The sequence below is a fragment of the Aspergillus pseudotamarii genome (assembly GCF_009193445.1).
Source record: "Aspergillus pseudotamarii strain CBS 117625 unplaced genomic scaffold BDV38scaffold_2, whole genome shotgun sequence".
Classification (NCBI taxonomy): Eukaryota; Fungi; Ascomycota; class Eurotiomycetes; order Eurotiales; family Aspergillaceae; genus Aspergillus; species Aspergillus pseudotamarii.
In genome coordinates this window covers 432,950-460,517 of record NW_022475016.1, presented here as the reverse complement: position 1 = coordinate 460,517, position 27,568 = coordinate 432,950, and the positions used below count along the sequence as shown (strand labels likewise).

Here is a 27,568-nt window from a genome sequence, read left to right as displayed (position 1 = left end):
GTTGAACATTGAACAATTTATGCCTTTTCTTTTATATCGTTTTTTGTCTTTTTTTTTTTTTTTTTTTTTTTTTTCTTTTTTTTTTTTTTTTTTTTTTTTTTTTTTTTTTTTTCTTTTTTTTTTTTTTTTTTTTTTTTTTTTTTTTCCTCCAGCATTCTCATTTAATTTCGTGTCTGGTTACCCTATCCCTCATTCAATTTCCTCTTTAGTTTACGTTTTGGTTTTGAACGCTGGATATCCCATCATCTCTTGGTGCCCTTGTGTGTACTTATATCACTCATCTTGCCTGTCTCACGTCCGCTGGAGCAATGAGCGATGACAGGGCCACGGGCACGGGGAATGGCAGGGTACGTGGACTATCATGTCTTTTTCTCATGTGTCATGCCGGGTCGGTCATTGGGTCATAGTCAAAACTAAGGATTGTGAATATATTGTTTGTATTAATTTACCTGTAGATTGTAAATAGAACGAGTTGGACGTTAAATTCAAACCCTCGCGTTGTAAAATACATGGATATCAAATCGTTGAGAAAGTTGAAATTCAGCTATGGCGATGCCCGTCCAAACACCAGTACTCCATACATAAACGCTCTATAAACACAAGATAGCTATCAGAATCGCAATTTCGGACCGATGAATACAATCAACACCGCAATTCCCCATAACCCAAAGATCCATGCATAGAGCATCATCCGTCCCCACCAGCCCTTCCCTTCGGTCATGCGACGCAACATTCCCATCCGCCGTTCTGCAGCCTCCATATTGCCTGTCGTGCGGTCCAGGCCTTCAACGGCACGGGCCAGCACAGACTTTTCTGATTCCAGCGAGGATTGGAAAGCCTGCGACGAAGACTTGAGCTGGGTCGCAAGGGACAGAAGAGAGTTAGTGATGTCTTCTTGTTCGCGACGGTGTGTGTCGAGTGTCTCTTCGGTGGATTGTATTTTAGCAGTCGAGGAAGCAGATGGCTGTGTAGAGGTGTTGTATCCGTGTAAAGAGGAACCTGTTGCTGTGGCTGGGAGGTCTGTCGGGCCATTATGTCGGTTTCGTAAGGTGGACGTTGGCGTAGGCGAAACTGTAGTAGTGGTGGCTGTAGCATCAGCTGTCGCCGTCGTTGCCGCCATCTCATGCGACAGAGACTCAGGGCTCTGCCCAGGAATTGCCTTTGATTCCTCCTGCGCAGCAGCCTCCGCCCCCTCCGCCCCTTCTCCTATTGTGCCGATCTCCTGTCCTTCATCGGGTGTACTGCCCTCCTCTGGTGTCCCGAGTAAATCCTCCCCGTCCACTGACTCTTCGTCCTCATCCTCGTAAATCCCCTCCGCACCGGGCAGCACCTGCCCGCCTTTTGCGGAGAGCTTTATCTCCGCCTCAGAATTTAGCTGATCTAGTACACTCTGTAACCGTTTCAGGGTCTGACGGTCCCGCGTGATATCCAATTGGATTTCATGACGACGGTCAACTGGTTTGACCTGCGGGAGACTCCGTTCTAATTCTTGGAGTGTAGCACGGGCATATTCTATATTCTAGTTTTGGGCTGTGTTAGCATGAGCTGTGCCAGAAGCCCAGATAGTCAAGCTACAACCGCAAACCTAGCATAGCTACTAGTCACAGCTAGCTAGCAAAGCCGACACGGAGCTTTTCCAATAAAAAAAAGAAGCCCATAAAGTAAAACGAGAAAGGGAAAAAAGATAAACGCACAGCTCCCACTCTCATACGTTGATACTCCGACCGACGTAGCGGCTTCAAGTCCGCATAGGACGAGAGCAAATTATGTTCCAGACGGGCGAGTAGTCGAGATAGAGATAGATTCGTGATATTTGGGTCGGAGGTCAAGGCCCCGGGATATGTTGTTATTGTCATGGTTTCTTCTGTCTATTATTGCGCCCGGTGTTTTCGCTTCTTTTTTCTCGCTTCCTGTCGGTCTGTTCCCTTCTTTATGTTCTCTCGCTCTGCTTTTTTTTTTTTGTTTTCTTGCTTCTCGCCGCGCTTGAAGGTGGGGTTCGAGTGAGGGGAGTTGGGCTGCGATTTCTTGTTGGCTTGTTCTTTGGGGAACTATTGCAGATGGCTATCGAGCAATCATGGCCGTTTATTGGGGATGACTAAGCTCGATATGTATGGGGCATGTGACTTCGTCATAGCTATTGGGTCATGTGGTTTCCATACTTATTCAAGTTGTTTTGGAAGGAAGAGTCATCTACGATAGGTCCCTTGGTGATGCGGGCTAAGAGGGCCTGGGAGGTGGTTGTCCCATACGTGTTGAACTGAGTTAGTTTAGATTTCATGAATTCAGCATCATTAACTCGTCATCAGTCATCAACAGAAGTAAAATAAAAAAAATAATTCTGGATGTAAACAATCCGCCACCCATTAGGCACCATCTTTTTTTAAAAAAAAAAAAAAAAAAAAAAAAAACATGCGCCTCAATGACCTGGAATTCCAATGGAATGTGAAGGGAAAAATAGTACCCGAACTAAGTAGTAGAAGGGAGAGTCAAGAAGAAAAAAACAAAGACCAATGAACGCACACAAACAAGATTAGTTGTAATGGAGCATGGTCCGTTTATACGTGCGAACACCTCCTTCATCCACATCATAAAGGTGTTGGACAATCTGGTTGCGCTTCAGGACAGAACATGTCCGTTCTTGGGCCAACATCCCGGAAAATTCTTGCGCGTCGAGTGTCTGTGGCCCAGCCGGTGGATCGGCGTTCTCAATGCAAGATCCAAATAATCCAGATCCCTCCGTGGGCAAAAACCCGTTGCTGCGCCCAGCGTCCCTCCCAGCGGTGGAAGGCCGACTATCTCCCGAGCTGGGGCTCAGCTCGGATGGGGCAACAACGCAAGGTGCCTGGGCCTGCTGATATGATTGCGCAGTGCTGACACTCCGTTCGCGGCCTAGAACGGCAGCAAGATAACCACTCGAGGGTAGATGTGTCGAGCGGGACAGGGGCAGCAGAATATCACAGGCTGAAGGGAGTCCGGTTACGCCGTAGGTCGACGGGTCTCCTGGATAGTAGGTCTTTCCGTGGCCCACTAGACCAGCTAGTTCCTCGTCGCCACCACGCTTTTCGTTTGGCAAAAAAGAAAAGAGTCGCGGATCCATTTGCCTCTCTGGCGGTGCGTACCAACCCAGATGTCGTCGTCTGATACGTTGAACGAAGAGTAGGATGCACAGTATGGAGACGACGGTGAAGGAGATCCAGAACGAAAGAACATGGATGTCTTTCACGGCGTCGTTGTCCTTCTCATGGCCCATTGCCTGTGTCTCTTTGTCTCCTTTCTCCAAGGAGAGTCTCAGCGCGTTTTCTTTTGAACGTTGACGACGTTGTAGATCACTTATTCCTCAACAGTCTGTATGTCCAGTACTGGAGATGGGCCGTATGAGGCGTTCTATACCAAAATAGGCAATAAGTTGGTTTTCAATGTTCCAAGTTAACAAGTTAAATATGCTCGATTAACGGGCAGAACCAGGAGAGTTAGATAAATAGATAGAAAGCGAGAACGAAGCAAAAAAAAAAAAAAAAAAGAGAGATATAGATGTAGAGACGATATTGAGCTTGTACCTTGCAAATAAGAGCTATGAGCGGTATACAGAGATCTTTATAATCTGGGCCATGGCCTCCAGAGGTACTTGGATGGAAAAGAAATAATACTCCGTCTCGGAGTGACCCAGTGAGGGAATTGCTACTTTCTAAAAGTATCGAAATAAAATGACAGACTCCACCATGCAGGCACACATATCCAACCCTGCGTCATGCAGCCATTCTTTGAAGCACAATTTGGTAGGTAGTTGGTACGAGGCGGCTTCCAGTCCAGCTGCGTGAGGATCAGCCACGCGAGGTTAAGCGGTGGACAAGACCCATGTAAACTGGAGCCCACCCGCCATTGTACGACGACTAGAGGGCCAGATGAGACCAAGAATGCGGCAACAAGGCCAACAGGAAAGGTGAGTTCAGCTGCCGTGAAAGAGCGCCACCTGCGCAGTTGCCGGCTCAAGAGAGGAGCTTCTCCCGCTAGTTCGTTAGGCGGACTTAGCGAGGGGCACCGTCTCCCAAGGACTATGAATAAGGCTGGCTACCGGCACTAAATGTGTTGCGGCTCGATCTGAGTCGACGGTGACGGCGTAAGACCAACAGGAAGTAGAAAGTGGAGTGGAGAGGGTTCAGTCGCTCCATCAAATGCATGTCTTGGGAGGGTAATTGTCCAAAGGTCCAGATTCATTACAGTTGAAGTGCCAGCCGGTAATTGAGCTGTTCCCCATTCGGAAAGGTGCAAACCCGCCTCGTGACCCCGTTTAGTTTCGTTACTTCGATATTGATGCAATTTTGGAATACAGTACTCTGTATTAATGTTAAGTATCCACCATCGTTATTCTCTTACATTATTTATTTTGTTATTCTTTCTCAGCTCAGCCCATCATCCGATCGTCTGCTTCCGCGCAGATCCAAGTCGGTTCGCATAAAGCAAGCGCAATGACAGGATAAACCTACGTACTAGTCTCGCGTCAGGTAGCCATGGTATGACGGGTCGATCCCTTGCCTTCTTCTATTATTGGAGTGGTAGCTTCTGGTGAGATGATTGTTCCCCTGAAACTTTCCTCTTCTCACCAATGTCTTGTGTTTCCTTCCTCGGCAAGAACTCTAGATCAGATTGCGCCTGTGCTGGTGTCCACTGGGTCATCATGTCTTTCACTCCTGCACCTACTTGACACTACTAACGCACTAGTATCTTAGATCTACCCTTGGCGCAGGGAAAAAGAGCCGAATGCTTTCAGTGTGGCGGTAAACAGCGTGATCGACTGTGGCGTCGACCTCCTTTCGTGGCCTTTTGACAGCAGGAAAATTTAAGAGGAATTCACTACGCGAACCTAGATCCACTCAGATTCGTCTATCAAATATATCATTCAGGATTCCTCGCCCGTTCGACCCAACAACCAGGTCCTTAACGCATGCTAAAATCGGCTGCCCCACCAATCAGGTCACCGAAGCTTAGATTTACATTAGATTGGGCCTGTCGCTCCGCAGGCGAGGAAAAAAAAATATTAAAAAATTGGAGAGAGGCAAAATAGAGTGTGACCTATAGCTTTGCGGTGATACTCGGGTTTGAGGCCACTTCCTCTCTAGCGCGGTCTCGTAGGACCTTTCGCAGGATCTTGCCTGAGGGGTTTTTAGGGATTGTATCAACGAAGACTACCCCGCCAGTGATCCTCTTGATCGCGGAGACTTTCCCGTCCATGAATGCGATAAGATCCTGTGCGGAGCCGCTTTGTCCAGGCTTTAGCACTACATATGCTCGAGGGCGCTCGTCATCGTTCCTATTCGTCGATAGTCAGTCTATCAGCTGCTCCTGGTCGTTCATCAATCTCTGTGGAGGCAAATATAATACTTACACCGAGACTCCAATGACCGCAACGTCAGCTACTGCCGGGTGCTCCAGCAAGAGGGCTTCTAACTCTGCCGGTGCGACTTGATTGCCTTTCACTTTGATCAGTTCCTAGAGCAGAATTTGTCAGTCAACGCATGCATAGGTTCTAGAAGCAAGCGTGCAACGCTGCCCTATTTTTTTTTTAATTTTTTTTTTTTGCCATATGTGGCAACTGGGAGCTATTTGTCATACGACGTACCTTTTTCCGGTCAACTACGTAGAACTTCCCCTGATCGTCCACATACGCGATATCTCCAGTCTTCAGCCATCCGTCTTCCGTCTTGGTTTCCTTTGTGGCCTGTGGGTTTCGCCAATAACCCTTCATAATGTTCGGACCTCGGACCCAGAGTTCACCCCGTTGGTTACGTCCTAACTCGGTGACCCCGTCGTCGGCCATAATCTTTGCTTCGCAATTGGGGTTCAGCTCTCCAACTGACGCTGTGTGACTTGTTTCGGTGGGGTCCCAGCCAAGTATAGCGCATGTAGTCCTTTGGGAAAACTTCTGTGTTAGCTCACATATGCTGCTTCATTGGTAGATATAATAGGAGGCACAACGTACTCGGTCATCCCCCAGCCCTGTTTCACATTGACACGTCCAGGTTCCCAGAGGGCCTCCACTTCATCACAGACTTCTCTTCCCAGGGGCGCTGCGCCGCTGCCAATCCCCTCGACACTGCTAAGATCGTACTTGCCGCTTCTGACCGCAGGATGCTTGGCTAGGGCAACCACCACAGGAGGTACCAGAATAAGGTCCGTGATACGGAATTTCTCCGTATATTCTAGCATCTTGATGAAGTCGAACTTGGGCATAATGTACACGGGAACCCCACGCTTCAATGCATTCGCAATGAAAATGTTTTGGGCCATCGCATGATACATCGGCAGGAAACAGAGGAACCGAGCCCTGGCATTCTTGTCCTTCCAGTCCGGGTTGAGATAAAACGATTGGTTAGCCTGGAGCATGTTGGCGCAATAGTTCTTGTGAGAGATTTCCACGCCCTTGGGCCTCCCCGTCGTGCCGCTGGAATAATTCAAGGCGAGGGTACGGTTAGCCTTCTCTGGAGTTGATAGGTCGTCCCATACAAACTGACTGCCTTCCTCCGCGGATGCCACCAGTTCACCCCAATAGCGACAACCCATCTTACCCTCCCCCCGCCCATCGAAGATGGCATTATTAAAAACAAACACCCGGTCCCGACTCAATCCTGCTACCTGCGCCGCTTCAATACCAGTGTCGAGACTCCCTTCAGCGCAAATGAGGTAAGTTGCGCCGCTATCCTGGAGCTGATACGCCAGTTCCCTTGCGACATAGGTAGGATTGGCCCCCGAGAAGATACCTCCCGCCATGATGATCCCCATAAAGACAACGGGAAAGAAGAGATCGTTGCCGGAAAAGAGCAAAACCCGATCGCCTGGCTGGAGACCAGCCTTGTGCAATCCCGCCGCAAACCGCTTCGACCATAGTCGGAAATCATGGGTGGTGAAATAATGCGTGTCAGGACGAGCGGCCTCAGAGAAGCACCTGTGCGTCTTTGACAACGGATGAGTGGGCGATGTGAACAGGACAGTAGCCAGGTGCGCATCCGGGACATGCACCTGCCAACGCGATTTGAAAGGCATTGTGAGTCTCTTAAACAATCCACCCAGAAAACAAGTCAAGAAGAAGGGCACCAATAAAAGTTCAAGAAATGGTAAGAAAGAGTAAGTAGTAACGATATAAACCTTGAGGAGAGCGAGAGCAAGAGCAATTCATATATAGAATTAGAAACAGGGCCACAAACCGAGGAATTCACTCCAATCGAAACTTGCCCCAAAATCCTGGCTACATCAAACCCCTCCTACAAGAACCAGTAAAGTGAATAATTTATCCACTTTTATCCATTCATAATCCGAGGAACCAACCCCATACCAAGCTTGTAGAGCTCTCCCCGCATTTGGGATCGGTTACGTCGGTACCAATCAGCTTCTCCCCGAGCGGAGATCCCGAGGAAGTAAACGCTTCATGACCTCGGGTCTTTGACAGTTTGTTTTTAAAGGGGAAATGAGAGGCGCCCTGTACCACCCTAGGTATGTAACACGGTTGAGGAGCAGTCGGAGTTTCTCTCAATTCGTGGGAGTGTACCACCTAAACGGCGGCTATGCTGGGATATTTAGCCGCTTACATCATTCCATGTTTTTCTGACACCAGTCTGGGAAGGAAAGGCAAAGACCGTTATGTGGTTTGTATGTTCAATCAATGGAATACCGATATAAAATTTCTACACTCCCCACCGTCTGCCATTCCCTACCAAAAACATCACGCTATATCTTAGAGGACAACCCTGAACAAGCCATGGAGGGAGTAAAAACATATCAAGAAACAACCACATAGACACCTTGAAATTGCGCACAACATGAGATGGATACATTAGCTTCATTACGCCTCCTCTCCCCCAAGACAGACCAGCGTGGCCTTCAACTCGCTCACAATCTTCTCCTCCAGTCGGTTCTCGGCCCCCGATGATGAAGCATTCAATGGTTTCTGACGTAACAGCTCCGCTTCCTTGTCGTTGGTGGCCACGATCCGTGCTCGAAGGAGTTGTCTTCGTTCTAGGAGATCTTCAATGTCCTCCTTGACATGTGCTCTATCCCATTTGAGTTCCTGGATTGACTCAGCATCCATGCCGGCACTGGGTCCTGCTTCGCGGAATCGATCCAATATGAAGGAGATCAGTGCTAGTGAGTAAGCCTCAGATGTCATGCTCAGACAGATGCGCCGGGTCGTAGACCCAGCCGTGCGGTCGGCAGCAAACGCCTCGGACGCCCGCGTAAGTTGGCCCTTGAATTGATTGAGGAAGGCTGCTACTTCGGGCGCTGTGCGAATGACGTGGTAGAGGAGGTTCAGGCAAAGGGGAAGAATACCGCCGGTCCAGATAGCATACATCCTGGGCACCGGATCAAAGGGGCCGAAGCCCTTGGGCTGTCGCAGGATATTTGTCAGCCGACATGTAGAGAGTCTGACCAAAACCACCTCGACAGCAAGATGTTCTGCCAGCATGGGTATGGTCGATAGTTTAACAAGGAACGAGATACTGAGTTCTCCGTAGATGGGATCACCAGCCACAGCCAGTTGATCGGCCCACGAAAACAGAGAAGTTGCATGGCGGCCTGTATCATTATCGGCAATATGATAAACGATATGCTCGTATACCCGATCAACATTCTTCACCTGTAAGCAGCTTTGCAAGATGGCCGTTATGATGGCAAAGTCCTTCGGTGTGCACTTCTCTGGTTGATCGTGCAAGTACGCAGTCAAAGACTTGAATCCTTGAGCAACCACAGTCTTTACAATTTCGACCACCAGTCCTAAGTCAGATGATACCTCAGCTTTCTTACTGAGCGTTTCGGGCGCTGTCCGTGAAGGTGAGTCATGGTGGAACTGAAGGGCAAGGAAGAGCACATTGAGAAGGGACCGGTAATACTCGGTGTCGTCATTGATGATTGCCTCCTCGTACGTTCCGCGGCGAGAGCGCAATGCATCCCACACTACCCCAAGCAGACCAAAGACTTCAGCACCCCGAGATCCGATCTCCACAAGTCGTTGGAGTAGAGCTTGTGCAAAATCTACTCGGGTTTGTTGAATACGCGCGAAGATCGCTTCTTGTGGGACGCCATTGATGTTGGCATCAAGGCATCTCTGTACGACTACAGCCATCGATTTTTGAACCTCTCGATCCGTCATAAAGTCTGAGCAATGCTCGATGGCGAAGAATTTCCAGCTATGGAGGAGCGACTGCGATCAAACACTATCAGAGCCCATTCATATGAGGATTGCACGAATACATACCACTTTAGCCTCAATCAGTGACAGATTGAGATTAGCTCGTTCGAACTCCTGGCCAAAACCTTGGTTTCGGGTTCCCGCCCATGCGAAATCGTAAGAGAGAAGTTTTTCGCCGAGGCGAATATCATAACAATAGTCATGGCCCAGAGTGCGAGGCTGCAATGTCGTCCTTTTAAAATCAGCGAGCTTGCAGCCCGAGTACCTCATCTCAAAATTCTTCTTCAAGTTGGCGTGTAGTGAGGCATTGTACCCCGAGACCTCAACTGCATCCATCGCGTACCAAGACACAAGAGGGATCAAAGTCTTATAGAAGGACCGATCCTGCATTTCCTTTGCGGAATGCAAATACACGGTGCAGAGATCAGCGACGACAGCTGCAATTCGTGTAGTAAATATCTGATCCACCACAGATAATGACGCTATCTTCAACTTCGAGACATATTGCACGAGGTTGGTGAAAAACAGGGAGTGCTTCCTCAGCTCAGAGGTAGCCCAGGGCCAATTTTCCTGGGCATGAGAGACAAACTCTAGCAACGCAAGAGCCACCTGAAGATCGACTTGGTCGATGTTTGAGAGCGTATCCAGAGCAATCTTCAGGAACGGTGTTCCTCTCATAGCCGGGGCCTTTTGATCGTGGGTCTTCTTAAGTGTTTGACGAGGAGACGATCCTGTAAGAATATAGACGGCAAGCCACTGCTGACGCTTGGTGACAAATGTTGACAATAGCTGCCATATTTCTAATTGTAGGTTCCGATCACTTAACGGCTTGTCAAATTGGGATAGGACATCGAGAAAGAGACAGGATGACTCGGCTCCCAAATGGCCAATCAGGGACGGTGGCTCTTTATCAGAATTCAAAGCTGCGCCTGTGATAAGTGTGTTAAGAAGAGATATAATGGGTAGTCTATAGGCGTCATGCAGTGCATATAATTTAACGAGGACCGGCGCTGCCTTGAACAGTTGCTCTTCCAATAACGACGGCGGTGTCTCGAGGAGCTGGGCGGCCTGTAAAAGTCTGGTCGAGAGAACAAGTGTCGAATTCACTTGCTTTTCTACCAGTGTTAAGTACCGAAGATATAAGGTGGGCGGGGTTTGAAGGCCGTCAGCAATGAGTCGAAGGATCGGGTTGAAAGGAAGATCATCTATCGAATGCGGTCGTAAAACTTCTAGGAGGTACGTCGCCGAGGACGACAGCACACCAGTAACTTTTGCATCCAGCTTAGTAGTGTCATTTGTGCCATAAGCATAGTAGAGCATTCTTTCGAATGTCTTGGCGAGTGCGGTGTTGATCTCATATCTTTGCGCGGGGGAGTTAAATCGCCAATTGATGCTGCTGTTGTATACTTCGACCATTATTCGAACAAAGTTCAAGAGGACTCCTCTCATCATATGAGATGGAACGCCAGCAGTCCAATCAGAAACAGTTGCTGTCTTGCCCATTATGCTGTTGGGGCTTCTCCTCAGTACAGCACGAGAGACAGAGTCGTCAACAATGGACTCGAAAAAACGTACGCAGCTAAGGAGGAAGGGATATTCGCCTGATGTGACCTCGAGCGCGGAGATGACTGCTGTCATGACGCCGCCTTTGCCATCAGAACCCAAAAGGCTGCTCCGAGACAGGAACGGCCATACTCTGCCAGGTAAAACTTCAATAAGAGCAGTGATAAACCGCAGGCAGGCAATAACAGAGTCCAAAACAACCTCAGAACCTGCTCTAGGGCCAATATGAGACAGATTACGTTCGAGAATGTCGAGTACCACTGAAACAATGTCGCTTTGACGGGCTAACCCATCGCTTGCCATCTCCAAGATCCTCTTAGCGCCTGAATCATCTCCATTTTGACGTTGCGTATCTTTAGAGGTAATGAGGAGATCTGCCAAGAGCCCTATGATATCCGCGATAGAGTCCTCTCCCCATCCTGCGGAATATCCTCCGTTCTCATTCCATTCCTCTAGCCAACTTCCAAGGTAACTCAACGAAGAATACCGGTGCTGCCACATAATAACAGCGGGCCTTGACTCGGACAAGACTTGCCCAATTGTTGTAGACGGAACTTGAGATGAGCCCGTGACAACTAGAGCATTGTTGGTTTGGTTCTCGGATAACTGCCTTCGAGGGGATGAGCCAATCATTGGAAGGGAGTCAACGAGAGTAACGAAATTTGCGTTCTCATCCTCCCGTATCGTCTCGTACCCTTGGAAATCAGGTGGTACGGCCTGAGTAAATGTGTCCATGTTCTCCATTTCATTGAGGATTTCCGGAATTCCTTCGTCACTAACCAGGTCTTTGCTAATAAGAGCGCGGCAGAGCTTCAAGAATGGCACTGTCTCATAAGGGAATCGCGACCGGGCTAGTCGAAAGATATTGTCCATCAAGAGGTCATCCTTGATAAACACATACCGTGGGTCACTAGAAGGTGAGGCCAGACTATTTATGGGCCATAGAGGTTCTGTGGATGAGCCCACAAGAATCGCCAGAACTGATTCCACAATTTCGGGTGAATAATCCAAGTACACCACGGCCACTCGAATGAGATCCAGGAGCACCGTTCGAGCCCAACGGTTCGTTAACATGTCGTCAACTGCAGACGTGGAGCCAACTTTGGTAGCCAGGTTCATGATAATCTCAAATGCCATGATTTTCACTTCATCCGAGGTCAACAGGGTTATAGAATCATCAGCCGTGTACTTCGGAGTTCGTGCACATTCTAATAACTCCTCATAAAGTGAAATTTCTGAAGCTCCGCCTGCCGTAGATTGAGGGGTATTCGATTGAAATGAGTCAACTGCGCTGTGAAACTGTTCCAACTCCCGGTTCTCTTTGTCGTTGAGGGCAAGCTCTCTCATAGTGTTTAAAACCAGTCCCCACGCGAATGCCGCAGGGCTTGCAACTTTGGACTCCACCACCGCAGAGACAAAAATCTCATTCACCTGACCAATCTCATCCTTCGAGAGAAAATACGGTGGTTTCGTATTTGGCTCTGGCGTACGAGTTTTATTTATGATAGAGGGAATAGTAAGCGGTAGCTTCATGAATGCAAGGGTCGTCAAGCTCACGAAAGCCTGAAGAGGGAGTAATACTTCTGGCGGATTCTGGCATGGCTTTATGGGGTCAGCTTCTTAAAATTTGATAGCAGGAATGAAGTCTAGTACTACTCACAATTTGGAGTGGCTCAAGGAAGTTGTAATCGCCCATGAGACGAAGCCAGGACACGAAAACATCGGCGGAAGGAAGCTCCGCAGATGATTGGAGCTGTAGGAACAGAATTTGCACAATGTGCAATATCTCTTCAACAAGAGCCGTTCGCCACAGATCGTCCACGGCCTCGCTACTTTCAGCGAGTCCTAGCCATCCTCCATCACCCTCCAATGCCGAAAGTCGGCCCTGGATAGCTTTGATGCATGCTTGAATGAATGTGCGGCATTTATCGCCAGAAAGCCTGTCGTTGAAGAGTGTCGCTCCCAATTGGCACAATAAGTCACTCCTCCGTTTCTGTTCGGACTTTTGCGGAGCGGGTTCGTTGACGTTGCTGCGCAGAGAGAGCGCGAATAGCCTCCGAGCCGTCTTTATAATATGTGTCCTTTCCGACAAGTAAAGCTCTCGCAGACGCAGGCGCCTACTTTCTTCAGAAACAAAACTCGAGGCATTGTCCTCACGACTGACTCTTTGACTGAAAATTTCAGCAAAGCTGGGTCCAGCCAGCGACATGCGAAAGTTCTCGACACCAGCTGCGCTTTGCAAACTTGTAGATTCTTCTTCAGAGAATCCAGACAGAAGGCGCGTAGCAGGGCGGTTCTGCCATTCTAAGACTGCAATTCTTAGGGCGCTGATTTCGTCGATACCGGCTTTCTGGCTCAGCCACAAGGCGTCTTCTTTGAGTTCCTTTAGGTTATATGAAGCTTGCGCTGTGGTCTCCGCGTGGATCGCAGCCGTTTTCGACTCAAAATCTGACTTTGTTTTCGCCGAAGAGGAGGTGAACCCGTCCAAACAATTTGCAAGAAGCTGAACGCTTTCTGGGTGCGACAAGAAAGCATGGAGACTGCCGGTATCGTCTACGTCATCCTCGGGGTTGCATGTGTAGAGAAATGCTCTCTTCCAGGACCTAAAGGGATATTGCAGTTAGCCTTACTCTCCGTTGTAAGTATTGCAGATGCGCGTACAGAAGCTGGACGTCCCCGGAGAAGCACCTGTCCAGGGACGGGAAATAGGCTTCCGGAACGGGAGCCATTGGCGCAACAGCTATATCATTCTAAGACCTCGAAAGATACAGCTTTTATGCACAGGTATGAAGGACCTAAAATGAGTAAGGTCGATAAAGCACTAAGTGTAGGAAGCTGAGAGCGGGAACTCAAATATTCAAGGAGCACTTTTGGCTGAGGTCAACAATCAATTCCTATCTTGGTTTAGTGCTAGGCGGTGAGGCTAAATTTTGTGCAGTTTGACAGACAAGCCCGTTTGGGAAGGCGATTTATCCGATGCGGCTTCAGTGAGTCAAACTCCCCGCGTTACACAATTCGTTGCCCAACCCTTCAAAAAAGGTGAGTTAGGGTTGTTGCTTGATTGATAGATTGCTGTTTGCACTTATGCTTCTCACGTATATTGTTCTTTTCACTTATTGACTAATACGCCTCTCAGATCCAGGTCTTCGTCATGGCGGGCTCCGATCTCGTTGACCACTCCCCCCACCATCCCACTAAAGCCGCACGGCTTGATAGCGCATCAAATGTCATTCTGATCGACAATTACGATTCTTTTACCTGGAATGTTTATCAGTATCTGGTCCTTGAGGGCGCCACCGTCCAGGTGTTTCGCAATGATGAATTATCCTTGGAAGAGTTGATCGCCAAAAAGCCGACCCAATTGGTCGTCAGTCCTGGTCCGGGCCATCCGACAACCGACGCTGGAATCAGTAATGCTGCAATTCAATACTTCAGCGGTAAAGTACCGGTTTTTGGTGTCTGTATGGGTCAGCAATGCATTATCTCTTCCTTCGGTGGCAAAGTCGATGTCACAGGAGAGATCTTGCATGGTAAGACGTCGGTGATAAAACATGACGGCAAAGGTGCATATGAAGGGCTGCCGGCCTCCCTCGCCGTGACCAGATATCATTCCCTTGCTGGAACACACTCAACAATTCCTGACTGTTTGGAGGTGACGTCTTACGCCCAGTTGGGTGAGGACAGTGACAAGACCGTTATCATGGGTGTGAGACACAAGCAGCTTGCAGTGGAAGGCGTCCAGTTTCATCCTGAAAGTATTCTCACCCAGTACGGCCGAGGGATGTTTAGGAACTTCCTCAAACTTACGGCGGGTACATGGGAGGGTAACGGCAAACAATCCAGTGCACAGAGTGGCACTTCTGTTGCAACTGGGTTGGCTGCCTCGAATAGCACCCCGAAGGTAGACAAAAAGACTTCCATCTTAGAAAAGATATATGATCACCGCAGGGCTGCTGTTGCCATCCAGAAGAATATTCCTTCGCAACGGCCTGCGGATCTTCAGGCTGCTTACGACCTCAACATTGCTCCTCCACAAGTCTCATTCCCTGCCCGTCTAAGGCAATCACCTTATCCATTGTCTCTTATGGCTGAAATCAAGCGCGCTTCCCCTTCCAAGGGTATGATTGCAGAGAACGCGTGCGCCCCTGCCCAGGCTAGAGAGTACGCTAAGGCCGGCGCCAGCGTTATTTCTGTTCTCACTGAGCCAGAATGGTTCAAAGGTAGCATCGACGACTTGCGTGCCGTTCGTCAGAGCTTAGAGGGAGTTACAAATAGACCTGCAATCTTGAGGAAGGAATTTGTCTTCGACGAATATCAGATTCTAGAAGCCCGTCTTGCCGGGGCTGATACTATTCTGCTCATCGTGAAGATGCTAAGCGTCGAGCTTCTCACAAGATTGTATCATTATTCTCGCAGCTTAGGCATGGAGCCTCTCGTTGAAGTTAATACGCCGGAAGAAATGAAGATTGCGGTCCAGCTTGGAGCCGAGGTGATTGGCGTGAACAACAGAGACTTGACGAGCTTCGAGGTTGATCTCGGTACCACGAGTCGTCTCATGGATCAGGTTAACGAGAATACTATTGTTTGCGCTCTTAGTGGAATTTCCGGGCCCAAGGATGTCGAGGCTTACAAGAAGGAAGGCGTCAAAGCAATTCTCGTGGGAGAGGCACTTATGCGGGCATCTGACACATCTGCTTTTGTTGCAGAGCTTCTCGGGGGGACATCCGAGAAATCTTCTCAAACTTCTCGAACCTCGCCTTTAATCAAGATTTGTGGTACACGATCTGAAGATGGGGCTCGGGCGGCAATCGAGGCTGGTGCTGATTTAGTTGGTATTATTCAGGTACAGGGACGAAAGCGAACTGTTTCAGATGATGTTGCTCTTCGAATTTCTCAAGTTGTGAAGTCCACGAAGCGACCTGCCCCTCATTCCGCTTCGACGACTCAAGGAACACCAACTGCAGCTTCGGTTGATTACTTTGATCATTCCACTAATGTCCTACGCCATCCCAACCGTGCCCTGCTCGTGGGCGTGTTTCAGAATCAGCCATTGTCATACATCCTGGAGCAGCAACAAAAGCTTGAGCTCGACGTGGTTCAGTTGCACGGTTCTGAGCCATTAGAATGGACTAGATTAATACCGGTGCCTGTCATCCGCAAATTCGGTCTTGACGAGACTGGAATTGCACGAAGAGCCTACCACACCTTGCCCTTACTTGATTCTGGAGCTGGTGGATCGGGTGAATTGCTCGACCAGTCCGGTGTTCAAAATGTTCTGGACAGCGATGCTGGCTTGCGTGTTATCTTGGCTGGAGGATTAGATCCCACAAATGTTGCCGACACCATCAAGAAGCTAGGAAAATCAGGTTACAAGGTTGTTGGGGTAGATGTCAGTTCTGGTGTGGAGTCGGATGGCGTTCAGGATCCAAGTAAAATCCATGCCTTTGTGCGGGCAGTGAGAGGACTTCAACAGTAATCCATAGGCTTTTTTGTTCTCAGATACCAGCAACTTGTCACAGATCCGCAGCGATGATCTTTAATGAGTTTCCTTTTGTCTTTCGAGTAATGACTCTACACTTCATTTTCGGGCCACAATTCACTTTCGGTTTATGAGCTAGTTTCAAGACCCAATTAACTGTCTCAAAGCAGATGTGTTATTGCCAACAGTTCTGTATAGACTCAAGGGTTGCGCACTACGCTCGAACTCTCACTTTTAAGTCATACCAGGAATGTGCTCATCGTTGCTAGTTTGACCTTACGAATCATCCCATTCTTACGGATTATTTTTTCCCCTACTTTCCATCTAAGCTAGCTCTTTCACTCAGCCTAGCTGAGATGTAGTTTTTGCCAGATCATCTGATTTCCTTGTCTACAAGTTCTTTCCGACGATTTACCCACCCTGTCTCAGAACCCAGCCGCCCAACTACACTCATATATTCAATATGGGCAAGTCTTTTGCAAGGGTTCACTTATGCTCGGCTGGGAGGCTTGGAGACAGCGGTAATAAAATTCCGCAATGGGTTCAAGCAAACGGCGGAAGGTATTCTAAGCAAGTCACTCACGATGTGACGCACCTAGTTACAACCAAAGACGCCTATATGAACAACATCCCCGCAGGTTAGTTTCCCAACCTACATTGCTAGACTCTTGCTTTCCTAACGCATTCGAGTAAAGTCAAAGAAGCCAGACGTCTCGGGACTGTTAAGATAATATCGTATGAATGGTTGGAGGATTCTCTACTTTCCCGTAACCGGACGCCCAAACGGGAAAAGGCATATCTCATCGAGAATATCCTAAAGGAGGAAAGGAGAGCTGCAAAGGAGAAAGCCAGGAAAACCCCAAGGCAGCAGGGTAAGTCTACAAAACAAGCCCCAGGCAAGCTTACAGGTATGCTCACCCTGAATATATATACCCAATGACGTTTCATTTCTGAAACAGGACTCATATATTGATGTTAGGAAAAGCAAATATAAAAGGCCCTTTAGTTGTCAACCGTGGGGAAAACGCTGGTTCCATTACATGTATGTCCTCTGCTCCATGTGCATGAATGGCTTGGGGGCTGATGGTGAGAAAATATAGCGGGACATCATGTTTACACGGACATGACAGCCTGTCTAACATACAAAGCAACGCTTGTCCGACAGACAATCGCGAAGCGTAACGAGAAATTGCAGCTTACGGTTAGTTACATATCTGAATTTGATTCTTGACGACAGATTGTGTTGGTTAATCTATTCTCCACAGCCAATGCTGATAATTTGGTAACTACAGATCTACGAATCCAATGATAAACCGTGTACGTATGAAACCAAATGCAAATACAGCCGTGTTGGTAAATCAAACTCCCAGATACTTGCTCCAACCGGAAGCAGCTTGGACACGGCCCTCACAGCATTTGAACGAGTTTTCGAAGAATATACGGGAAAGAGCTGGGCGCTACGTGAGGACGGAATCCTGCCCGAGCCAAAGAGAGATAGTGAAGGTAACTTCGTACCTCCCCATGAGGGTTGGTACATCTACGAAGCCAGCACGAACTTGTTCCTCGACTTCATCCAGAACGGCTCGACCAGCAGCGCCAATGTCTTTGGAAAGTAATCTGGAAGCGGCAGTTTCAGTCGAGTTTTTGACTAGTTAGTGCTACTGATGGACGAAGTCTACTCTTTGTTTCACTGCCAGCAACCATTAGTAGCGAGCCAGAAGCTCCACTGTCTCTTTCTTGTACTTAGAGCTTCAAATGCCGAAGCTACAAGATTCTCTTGCTTGATGCCATCTTGTCTCATATGACTGCCCCATACATTCGGAAGAGAACTTGTATATGGGAGATAACATGAAGATACAACATCAGCGGACATCCATTCAGAACACCTAGGATCTGTTTCTCTAGACGGGTATACAATAGTAAACAGTGATGTTAAACAGCTAAATGCTAACCTTTTTAAACCTTCCAACACCTTAAGCGCCAAGACAGACTTTTCTTGTGTCTTCGTAAGATAAAGATACATCGCACCAAACCGCTGCAGCCGTCGCCAACGAACCGGCTCACAGGTAATCCTTCTTCTTGCTGGTCCTGGTGTACTGTGTAAGAGCCCATTCAACATCACCACTAGAACCTTTCTCCAGGGATCCGCCGCGGATCTCGAACAATCTCATGGTCATGCGTGGACCAACTTCGGCCAGTTCAACGTCCCGATAACTCGTCTTCACGAACACGTGGTGCCGAACTTCGATGCTGTCCTCTCTGTTCACGAAGCTGACAACACGGTTGCCAACCTTTCCAGCCTCGCGCGGAGGGAACAGATGCTTCAAAATTTGCACTACCCGAAGGCCTAGTTTGGTCTTGAATCCCTCAAAGATAAGGTGGGGGTAGCTCTCCGACACGGTCCCACGGGCAGCATTGGGGATGTCTGCACGAAGAACGACATTGTGAAGTGAGAAACTAGCCGTCGGCCCATGGGGTAGGTGAGAAATGGTCATCGCCGTGGGGGTTCCTCGATGTTCATGCAGGAGAACCATATCTGTCAACGCCGCAGCATTGGCACTCGATACAAGATCTGGGAGCACCAGACCACCACGGTTCAGGCGAATCGATGTTGGAAGAAGCAGACGGATTTCCTTTGCGAATGCGCCTAAGCGGACAGACGGGTTTCGAGAAGTTGTGACGATGGGACGAGGATCGACAACTCCGGATGTGAGGGCATATTCATCGTCAAGGTCTAGCATATCCGCATCCTTATCTTTCTTATCCGTGGTAGGTAAAGACTCGTCATATTTGAAATCTTCGCGAAGCTGTTTATCGTTTGCGATGGAAGGATCAAGGGGTTTTCCAGAAGCTAGCGAAGCCTTCAACTGGGCTCGCTTTTCGGCGATAGAGGCATCGCGGAGAAGCAAAGCTCTCCGATAAAGATAGTCTCGGCGCTCACGAGCTTGACGGCGCTAAGAAACAGTTAGTAAAAGTCTTCCAGTTCACAGGAAGGTTATTAAAATCCTGATAGGGCCAAACCGTACAAGCATTTTGTTTGGATGGATGTCTTTTAAAAACCTGGTTGAAGCTTTGTCTTTGGCGGGCAACTTTTTTTAATTGCATTGGTGGTCCGCATAGGCCACCGGACTGTGTGGGATTTGGCGGCAAATAGACCGATAATAAAACGAGGTGAGCCGATCGCAAACCATCGAATCGCCGAGTCCTGTGAATTACAACTTTGTACCATCGAGGACAGGCCGACTTACTTCATTAGGCTTTACGGTGAATTAGGGACTCGGTTACTGATCAGTGAGAGTTACATGTGAGTTTTCCTCAAAGCATCGCCCATTCCAGACCAGGAAGAATTCATCGCTGAGACTAGACCTAAGCCTCCCATTCTTCTTGCCCCTCTACTGTGGCACGCTGGGTTATCTTATAAATCAAGACAGATTCCCCTACCGCCTTGTTTTCTTCTTCAGCAACTGAGACGGCCGGTTTGCCCTTAACGCTCCTTCACCTCCATATTCCCTCAAACGATATATCAGGAAAGTTCGTGTATGACCGACTCGTGACTCTGATTTGTGGTGGACTGGGCGTTTCGGCTTTGCACCATTCCTGCTTTCCAGCTCTTTGATAGCGCCTTATTAGGAGTTTTTTTTTGCCACTCCCGGGAGAGTTTTTTAATCTGGATTTCGATCGATGATGGCAGCCCTAGGCGATGATTCAAGGGATTTGGATGACATAACTGGTGGTCTCCGCCCGCGGAGGCATGACGATGACGATGACGGCTCGGATAATGGGGATGACGACCTAGAAAGTACAACTAGTGCTCCAGCTGCTGGGAATGCAGAAAATCAAAGACACACAGAGGAGGAAAAGGAGCTTCCGCCACATGCATGCGCGTAAGTATCATGGTATATCACTAGATTGAAGTTTAGCTAACCCTAGATCGCCTTCAAGATATTGCGGCATTCATAACCCGAGCAGTGTTGTGAAATGTCTCTCATGCAGCAAGTGGTTTTGCAGCGCTCGTGGAAATACCTCGTCCTCTCACATTGTCAACCATCTCGTTCGAGCACGACACAAGGAAGTGCAATTACACCCTGCCTCGTCTCTCGGAGATACAATTTTGGAGTGCTATAATTGTGGAACTAAGAACGTCTTTCTTCTTGGGTTCATCCCAGCGAAGTCTGATACGGTCGTTGTATTACTATGCCGTCAGCCTTGTGCCGCCATGCCGTCGTCTAAGGATATGAACTGGGATACTTCTCGTTGGCAGCCACTAATAGAAGATCGTTCGTTTCTGCCATGGCTTGTAGCTGCGCCATCTGACCAGGAGCAGCTGCGAGCTCGCCACCTCAGCCCTCAGCTCATTGCGAAACTGGAGGAAATGTGGAAAGAAAACTCCCAAGCCACGTTTTCAGATCTCGAGAAGGCCACTGCTGTAGATGACGAACCTGCCCCTGTTCTTTTGCGTTATGATGATGCTTTCCAGTATCAGAACATTTTTGGACCACTCGTCAAGATTGAGGCGGATTATGACCGGAAGTTGAAGGAGTCACAGTCGCAGGATGGGTTGATTGTGCGTTGGGATCTTGGTCTCAACAACAAACATCTAGCTAGCTTCATTCTACCAAAGCTTGAGCTTGGAGATGTCAAACTGGCTGTGGGAGACGAAATGCGACTGAAATACACTGGCGAACTTCGGCCCAAGTGGGAAGGGGTTGGATACGTCATCAAGATCCCGAATAACCAGTCTGATGAGGTTACTATTGAATTGCGAGCAAAGGGAGATCATAAGTCGGTGCCTACAGAGTGTACACACAATTTTACTGCCGACTATGTATGGAAGTCCACCTCCTTTGATCGTATGCAACTCGCCATGAAGACGTTCGCAGTTGATGAGATGAGCGTTTCTGGCTACATTTTCCATCGGCTCCTGGGTCATGAGGTCGCTGCTGCACCAATGAAGACACAGATGCCCAAGAAGTTCAGTGTCCCTGGGCTTCCAGAACTAAACGGTAGCCAGATCAACGCAGTCAAGAGCGTCCTACAGAGACCACTGAGTCTTATTCAAGGACCTCCCGGAACCGGAAAGACTGTCACTTCAGCTACCATCATTTATCATCTTGCCAAACTTAATGGCGGCCAGGTCCTAGTCTGCGCTCCTTCCAACGTCGCTGTTGATCAACTCTGCGAGCGTATTCACAGAACCGGTCTGAAGACAGTGCGTGTAACCGCCAAATCCCGTGAAGATGTGGAATCTCCCGTTGGCTTCTTGTCTCTGCATGAGCAAGTTCGCTTGAATGATAGCAATATTGAACTCCTGAAGCTTAATCAGCTCAAGTCGGAACTCGGGGAGTTGTCGAGTCAGGACGAAAAGCGATTGAAACAACTCACGCGTTCAGCGGAGCGCGAGATTTTGAACAACGCTGACGTTATTTGCTGCACTTGTGTCGGCGCTGGTGACCCACGCCTCGCGAAACTCAAGTTCCGCACTGTATTGATTGACGAATCTACTCAATCAGCCGAACCGGAGTGCATGATTCCATTGGTTCTAGGATGTAAGCAAGTTGTCCTCGTTGGTGATCATCAGCAACTTGGGCCCGTCATTATGAACAAGAAAGCAGCTAAGGCAGGTCTCAACCAGTCGCTTTTTGAGCGACTCGTTATTTTGGGTTGCTCTCCTATCCGCTTGAATGTGCAGTACCGTATGCATCCCTGTCTTTCTGAATTCCCTTCGAACATGTTTTACGAGGGCTCTCTGCAAAACGGCATTTCATCTATTGAGCGTCTTCGTCGTGATGTTGATTTCCCATGGCCCATCAGCGACAATCCTATGATGTTCTGGTCGAACTTGGGTAATGAGGAGATTTCCGCCTCTGGAACATCTTATCTCAATCGTACAGAGGCTACAAATGTGGAAAAAATTGTGACCCGTTTCTTCAAGGCTGGGGTGCAGCCTCAAGACATTGGTATCATTACCCCTTATGAAGGCCAGCGTAGCTACATCGTTAGCTCCATGCAGGCAACTGGTACCTTTAAGAAGGAACACTACAAGGAGATCGAAGTTGCTTCCGTTGATGCTTTCCAGGGACGAGAGAAGGATTTCATCATCCTGTCTTGTGTGCGTTCCAACGACCACCAAGGCATCGGTTTCTTGAGCGATCCCCGTCGTCTCAATGTCGCACTTACACGAGCGAAGTATGGTCTCGCGATCCTTGGTAACCCGAAGGTGCTATCTAAACATCCCTTGTGGAACTGCCTGTTGCAGCACTTCAAAGAACGGCATTGTCTAGTTGAGGGCCCTCTGTCCAATCTCCAGGAATCCCTAATCCAGTTCAGCCGCCCTAAACAGGCATATAGAGGGCCCCAGCGATTCCAGATGGCTTATAACCACGCCTCTAGCGTGACAAGTGGAATGATGAATGGAAGAAATGGCCACCGCAACGACTTCCACGACACCGGATCCGTGGTGGGCTATATTCCTGACGATGTCTCCTCTGTACACTCTTCTGCTCTTGGTGGTGTTGGTATCCCTTCAGGATATCCTCCTATGTTCCAGAACTTCGCAGACTCTTGGCCTACCCTCCCAGGAAATCGTCGGGCCAATGGTAACAGAGGGAAGGGAGCACCTAGCATTGCTGGCGAATCCATTGCGGCGACAGAATCCGACGTTACTGCAAGCATCATCGATGGCAAGAGTGTCGACCAGGGCGGCGTGAGTCTCGCTGGACTTAGTATCCATGATATGAGCAAACAGCCCAGTCTCAGTCAGTCCGACCGTTTGAAACGCTATGTCGAATCCGGTGGTCGCGAACCCTACAAGCCTGGTGTTGCTGATAATAACAGCATCTTTGGTGGAAGCTCTGCCAGCATTCGTGTTACTCGTGGTGTACCAGGCCATATCATTGATGACGACGACACACGCAGCGTTTCTACGGCGTTTGCGAGCCAGGTAGGGGGAAACTACGACTGATTGCGGTAACATTGCGTTGTACGCTAGTCTGGGTGGCACCAGAACCTTGCAGCTCTCGCAAAAGCCCGGGATACGACTGTTCGCAGCACTGTTGGGCCACTCGAACATCTTTCGGTGACCTGAGAGGCCGCTCGAGTTGTTGACCGTCTTTTTGGGCATGACAAACCCGCACCTTCAGGGTAGCATCAATGGAAACATGTCTCAGCCAAATGGTGGAAGATGGAAAATATTCCTCGAACCTCGTATCTTCCTTCCACAATACATATATCTATATTAAGATATCACCGTTACCTTCCCAAGGGTCCAAGTAATGACTGTGCCATTTGTGGGGTGAACATGTCCAGTATCCTTGGCAGGAATATGGTCCTCCGTGAAGCAAAGTGGGATTGGTAGTGGTCCGGCATGCATTTGACACCTGTCGAATTGATCCTTAGCTGTCAAAGCTATGTCATATGAGGATTAATGGAATGTCCATAGATTCGTTCGGCTTGCAGGCGACTTCTCAGGCTACAGGAAAGCTTAAAAATTTCACATGCTGATGGCGAGAGTGAGCTCATCTGAAGATGCTATGGATCATTACTTTCTCTTTATCTTTTTTTACGTCTCAACTTGTGTTGTTTCAATTTTTTTTGACTCTCTCAGTAGCTGTTTTGCTTTGCTTGTGACACTGTCATGGTGATTCCGTCCTCCTATATCTTTGGAGAGCGAGCAATTGTTTACCTTTTTAACATTTGTTCACACGATTTGATCTTTGTCGGCAGGAGGACCTATCCTATGACTCGCTGCCAACTATGTCACTAAGCCCTAGCAAATGAAATATGATTGTTGCCTTCGTTTATAAGCTATTTCTGCACTAATACCTCAGGGAGCAACACGTCCATAGCAGCTGGACCTTTGTCCTTTCCACTGTAGGCTCACAAAACCTTACCATGGGCTGGTAGATTTACGCTGAGCTGGCTACCTTGTGGCTGTAAAGGACCAGATTAAACCGCCCTGCAGCTCAAAAGTAGGCATCTACAAATTCTTACCTTGGCACCATCTAACCGAAGATCAGGATCTAGTAACCTCTTATGTAGTTCTTCTAGATAACGGCTGAAAAAGTAAACCTACCCACCAACTCAGCCACAGTGTCGATGAACAGCGATTGATCCATTATCGCCCTTTAGTCGGCTACATTGGTCCAGCTGGATCGGTAGGAGCTGAGAGTGACAGGATTGGCTCATGCATCTCGGGATGTCGCGGCCGAATCTGATATTGCAAAGCTGCGCCACTGGGGGATCGACCACCCTTATTCATCCTTGAAGGCTGTACTAGTAGTGCTAGGATCTGAGGTGCATGCATGATTCTAATATTATCCATCATAATGATGGTGCCTGTTCTTGCCTATACACTAGGTTATGTTTATTTTTATTTTTCACGTTTGAGGTGATGCTTAGCTTGCATTATTGTTCTGTGGCTGACGGTACGTTGGTTGTGCTCACGGTACAGTAGTAGTAGTTGTGCTGATGGTGCAGATAATAAAAGATGAAGCCAAAACATCAGGGAGACTTTAAAAAAATTATAGTAACATTAAAGAAAAGAAAAAAAAAAAGAGGGAGAGAGAGAGAGAGAGAGAGAGAGAGAGAGAGAGAAAGAGGAACATGATTTACGTAGACAGGCAACCAGGTCAAATTGCGGTGTCAAGTGTCGAATACTTTCAGCGTCAAAAAGTGGACACTGTTTCGTTGACAACTAACACCTGGCGAAGTCTATCTACTGTGGTATGTACTAGTAGTAATGTATACAGAAAACAACATCCACATGTCGAATTAACTTTGTATTTACTCTGTACTTCTCACTCTTCCTTCACATGGACTATAGCAGTGGTAGTATAGGTGAGATTTAAACGTCTAACCATCTTTCTAATTGCTTTCGCCTTGGTTCGCCTTCGCCTGAGAAGCCAATCATAGTTCAGCTATTGAACCAGCGGTGCGCCGACTGTCCGCCCGATGCAGGCGTTTCTCAGCAGCCCCTAGATTGGGCAAGAAGTTGTTGGCAATGTACCCATTGGGTACCTTAGGTACCGATCCATGAGGTCATGTTTGCTCGGTACACCCGACGTGGCCTGGTAGATGGTGTCAACTTAATCCGGCAGTTTACGAGTAGCCTGCAGCAGGGTCTATCCCTCAAGCGGGATACAGTCGTCTAGTGGATATTGATGGCAGTGGCATCTACCAGTACTACGCGGTTTGGTGGTTAATTGATCGGCACCTGGCGATGGCGGTGTGGCTGAGAACCTTTCCCAGCCACGTGCCATGGTCCTCATTGGCAGGTTACGGTGAGGCCGCGATCCCGGTGTGGCGGATGCCAAAACCCAGATGGAACCAAAGGCGCCGTGCAATGTTCTTCAGCTTTTAACCCATTTCCCCCAACTACCTTATGATTAATGTCGTGTATTCATTCTCCGTTACTACCCAGGTTGTATTTGGTTGCCTGACGTCAACCTTGCAAATGAGTCATTAGTCGAGGCCTAAAGATTTGATACCTCGCTACTACTACGCTTAGATTTGCGCAGTTGCCGCTTTCTGTGATTCAGCGCCTACAAATACACCGCGTCTCCATCGGTTACATCGGACCACGTGTGCAGGATACCCTTTGGTCGAAGTTATTTATTATCTTATTTTGTGAAGCGGTCTTTGGGGGGAAAAAAAACTATATTATGATTAATTGTCTTCCTTGACCGTGTTCTCAGCATTACTACTTTACTACTATTACCCACCTCGGCATAGCCCTTGAATCGAGTGGCGTTGCTGCCAAGACTGATTAGTCATTAGTGGAACTGGATGCCTTGTTGTTACCTGAAAAATTCGGCACCCCCCGTTTTCCTGAGGAACCTACACCCTTCAGTGTGCCACTGAGAAGGACTACAAGATCGACGCCTCTTTTTTTTTTTTCTTTTTATTATAGCGCACTTATCTTCAACCTGAGCTCTTCACGACTCTCGATCCTTTGAAATCCGATTATCATCCACGAGCGTTGCTTTCTTAGCTCGTCCTCATCTATCCTAACAACCCGCCTCATCTCAATTGACGGCGGGGTCCACTACGATATGGGAGACGGTTCTGATTATCCTAGCCCACGAAGCGAAGGTCCCGGCGGGCCTGCAACTGTCCTTGTTACTGCTGCTCAAGACCCTCTCCCTCCAGCACCCAAAATGACTGATCAACTGTCTCCAAGTTTCATGGAAGGAACTCGTCCGCGACTGTCGGTGAGACGGGCGCGAGATCCACCCAAGAACGCTGCAGGCCAGATTTATTGCGACCATCCTGAGTGTCAGCACGCGCCTCCGACGTTCCGCCGCCCATGCGAATGGAAGTAAGTGCTTTCCCCATGCACTCCTTTGATTGCTGACAAAGCTAACCATGGCATCACCAAATAGCAAGCACATGGATAAACATGACCGCCCTTACAAGTGCTTAGAACCTGGATGTGACAAGATTCAAGGATTCACGTACTCCGGTGGCCTTTTGAGACACCAGCGCGAAGTGCACAAGAAAAACATAAACGCCAAAAAACCTTTGATGTGCCCATATGCCGACTGCAATCGCAGCACAGGCAACGGATTTACGCGTCAAGAGAACTTAAAGGAACATCTTCGACGCCGCCATATGCATACCGACAACGGACACGCGTCAGAACTATCTATTGTGCCAGTGCCTGAACTGGATGGTACCGCGGCCCTGCCAGTCACCTCGCCTGTCAAGCGAAAACGTGACTCGATCGATTCGGTCGAAATTCCTGACGAAGAAGAAAACGGTGTTGACCTGCGGAATGAAATTAAGAGACTGCGACGCGAAGCCCAAATGAAAGATCGGCGGCTGGAGGAGTTGGAAAGAATCGTTGCGGATTTGCAGCAGAGGATTCCGCAGACTGCAGTCTCGCAGGGATAAGTGGGCTTGGATTGTGGTCTCATCAGAAATATTAATTTGCAATGCGTGTAGCTCTTCCATGAGTTGACATGTTTTCCTTTCTCTTTTCATTTGGCTTTGCTTTGACCCCTTTGTTTTTTTTTTTTTTTTTTTTTTTTTTTTTGCTTTGCATTCCACGGGCGTTTTCACATGCAGACTGCTGGCCTCTGGGTTTGCGTTCAATGTTTACAACATCAGTGGGTGGTTTATATGGATCGATCTACATCTCAGAACGCGTGGTTTACAACAGGCAGCTCTGAAGAATCTGGCGTTTGCTCGGGGTTGATAATACGGACCCGGCGGTGTTATTATGGTTGTCTCCCTTTCTATTCCCTGAAATATACCCAGGCGTTTTCAACCCATCTCCTTTGTTAGCCTCAACAACCCCAAACTTGTCTTTGTATTCCTTTTCTCTCTTCTCCATACGACATTGTGGCATT

The 27,568-nt window shown here is 48.4% G+C and overlaps 9 protein-coding genes across 9 annotated transcripts; 4 read left to right on the top strand and 5 right to left on the bottom strand.

The window, feature by feature from the left end:
• Window positions 1–483: 483 nt before the first annotated feature.
• Window positions 484–2,245, bottom strand: BDV38DRAFT_233226 (uncharacterized protein). The gene is made up of 2 exons (XM_032053112.1): window positions 1,695–2,245; window positions 484–1,519 (listed from the first exon to the last, which is right to left on the bottom strand). The coding sequence occupies exons 1-2, from the start codon at window positions 1,854–1,856 to the stop codon at window positions 611–613; spliced, it is 1,071 nt and encodes a 356-aa protein (XP_031919334.1). The 5' UTR covers window positions 1,857–2,245; the 3' UTR covers window positions 484–610.
• A 157-nt stretch (window positions 2,246–2,402) lies between these two features.
• On the bottom strand, window positions 2,403–3,511 carry BDV38DRAFT_233224 (uncharacterized protein). The gene has a single exon (XM_032053111.1). It carries the CDS (start codon window positions 3,248–3,250, stop codon window positions 2,531–2,533), a length of 720 nt encoding a protein of 239 aa, XP_031919333.1. The 5' UTR covers window positions 3,251–3,511; the 3' UTR covers window positions 2,403–2,530.
• Window positions 3,512–5,070: 1,559 nt separating this feature from the next.
• Window positions 5,071–7,038, bottom strand: BDV38DRAFT_267249 (acyl--CoA ligase; the record flags this gene model as incomplete). The annotated part of the gene is made up of 4 exons (XM_032056555.1): window positions 5,071–5,308; window positions 5,384–5,487; window positions 5,618–5,906; window positions 5,978–7,038. 4 exons carry the CDS (start codon window positions 7,036–7,038, stop codon window positions 5,071–5,073), a joined length of 1,692 nt encoding a protein of 563 aa, XP_031919332.1.
• Window positions 7,039–7,436: 398 nt separating this feature from the next.
• Window positions 7,437–13,561, bottom strand: BDV38DRAFT_64602 (nucleoporin). The gene is made up of 4 exons (XM_032063688.1): window positions 13,403–13,561; window positions 12,402–13,344; window positions 9,245–12,343; window positions 7,437–9,190 (listed from the first exon to the last, which is right to left on the bottom strand). The coding sequence occupies exons 1-4, from the start codon at window positions 13,468–13,470 to the stop codon at window positions 7,835–7,837; spliced, it is 5,466 nt and encodes a 1,821-aa protein (XP_031919331.1). The 5' UTR covers window positions 13,471–13,561; the 3' UTR covers window positions 7,437–7,834.
• A 15-nt stretch (window positions 13,562–13,576) lies between these two features.
• On the top strand, window positions 13,577–16,450 carry BDV38DRAFT_64585 (bifunctional anthranilate synthase/indole-3-glycerol-phosphate synthase). Its single transcript, XM_032063687.1, has 3 exons — window positions 13,577–13,620; window positions 13,680–13,728; window positions 13,878–16,450. Exon 3 carries the CDS (start codon window positions 13,893–13,895, stop codon window positions 16,215–16,217), a length of 2,325 nt encoding a protein of 774 aa, XP_031919330.1. The 5' UTR covers window positions 13,577–13,620; window positions 13,680–13,728; window positions 13,878–13,892; the 3' UTR covers window positions 16,218–16,450.
• Window positions 16,451–18,064, top strand: BDV38DRAFT_64535 (BRCT domain protein). The gene is made up of 5 exons (XM_032063685.1): window positions 16,451–16,858; window positions 16,916–17,128; window positions 17,200–17,262; window positions 17,321–17,421; window positions 17,513–18,064. The coding sequence occupies exons 1-5, from the start codon at window positions 16,684–16,686 to the stop codon at window positions 17,834–17,836; spliced, it is 876 nt and encodes a 291-aa protein (XP_031919329.1). The 5' UTR covers window positions 16,451–16,683; the 3' UTR covers window positions 17,837–18,064.
• A 216-nt stretch (window positions 18,065–18,280) lies between these two features.
• On the bottom strand, window positions 18,281–19,252 carry BDV38DRAFT_277290 (snoRNA-binding rRNA-processing protein IMP4; the record flags this gene model as incomplete). The annotated part of the gene is made up of 2 exons (XM_032058453.1): window positions 18,281–19,174; window positions 19,247–19,252. 2 exons carry the CDS (start codon window positions 19,250–19,252, stop codon window positions 18,281–18,283), a joined length of 900 nt encoding a protein of 299 aa, XP_031919328.1.
• Window positions 19,253–19,904: 652 nt separating this feature from the next.
• Window positions 19,905–23,181, top strand: BDV38DRAFT_267246 (putative regulator of nonsense transcripts; the record flags this gene model as incomplete). The annotated part of the gene is made up of 6 exons (XM_032056554.1): window positions 19,905–20,104; window positions 20,163–20,259; window positions 20,290–20,361; window positions 20,392–21,498; window positions 21,535–21,870; window positions 21,910–23,181. The coding sequence occupies 6 exons, from the start codon at window positions 19,905–19,907 to the stop codon at window positions 23,179–23,181; spliced, it is 3,084 nt and encodes a 1,027-aa protein (XP_031919327.1).
• Window positions 23,182–25,982: 2,801 nt separating this feature from the next.
• On the top strand, window positions 25,983–27,194 carry BDV38DRAFT_64453 (putative C2H2 transcription factor). Its single transcript, XM_032063683.1, has 3 exons — window positions 25,983–26,309; window positions 26,466–26,535; window positions 26,600–27,194. The coding sequence occupies exons 1-3, from the start codon at window positions 26,270–26,272 to the stop codon at window positions 27,108–27,110; spliced, it is 621 nt and encodes a 206-aa protein (XP_031919326.1). The 5' UTR covers window positions 25,983–26,269; the 3' UTR covers window positions 27,111–27,194.
• The last annotated feature ends 374 nt before the right edge of the window (window positions 27,195–27,568 follow it).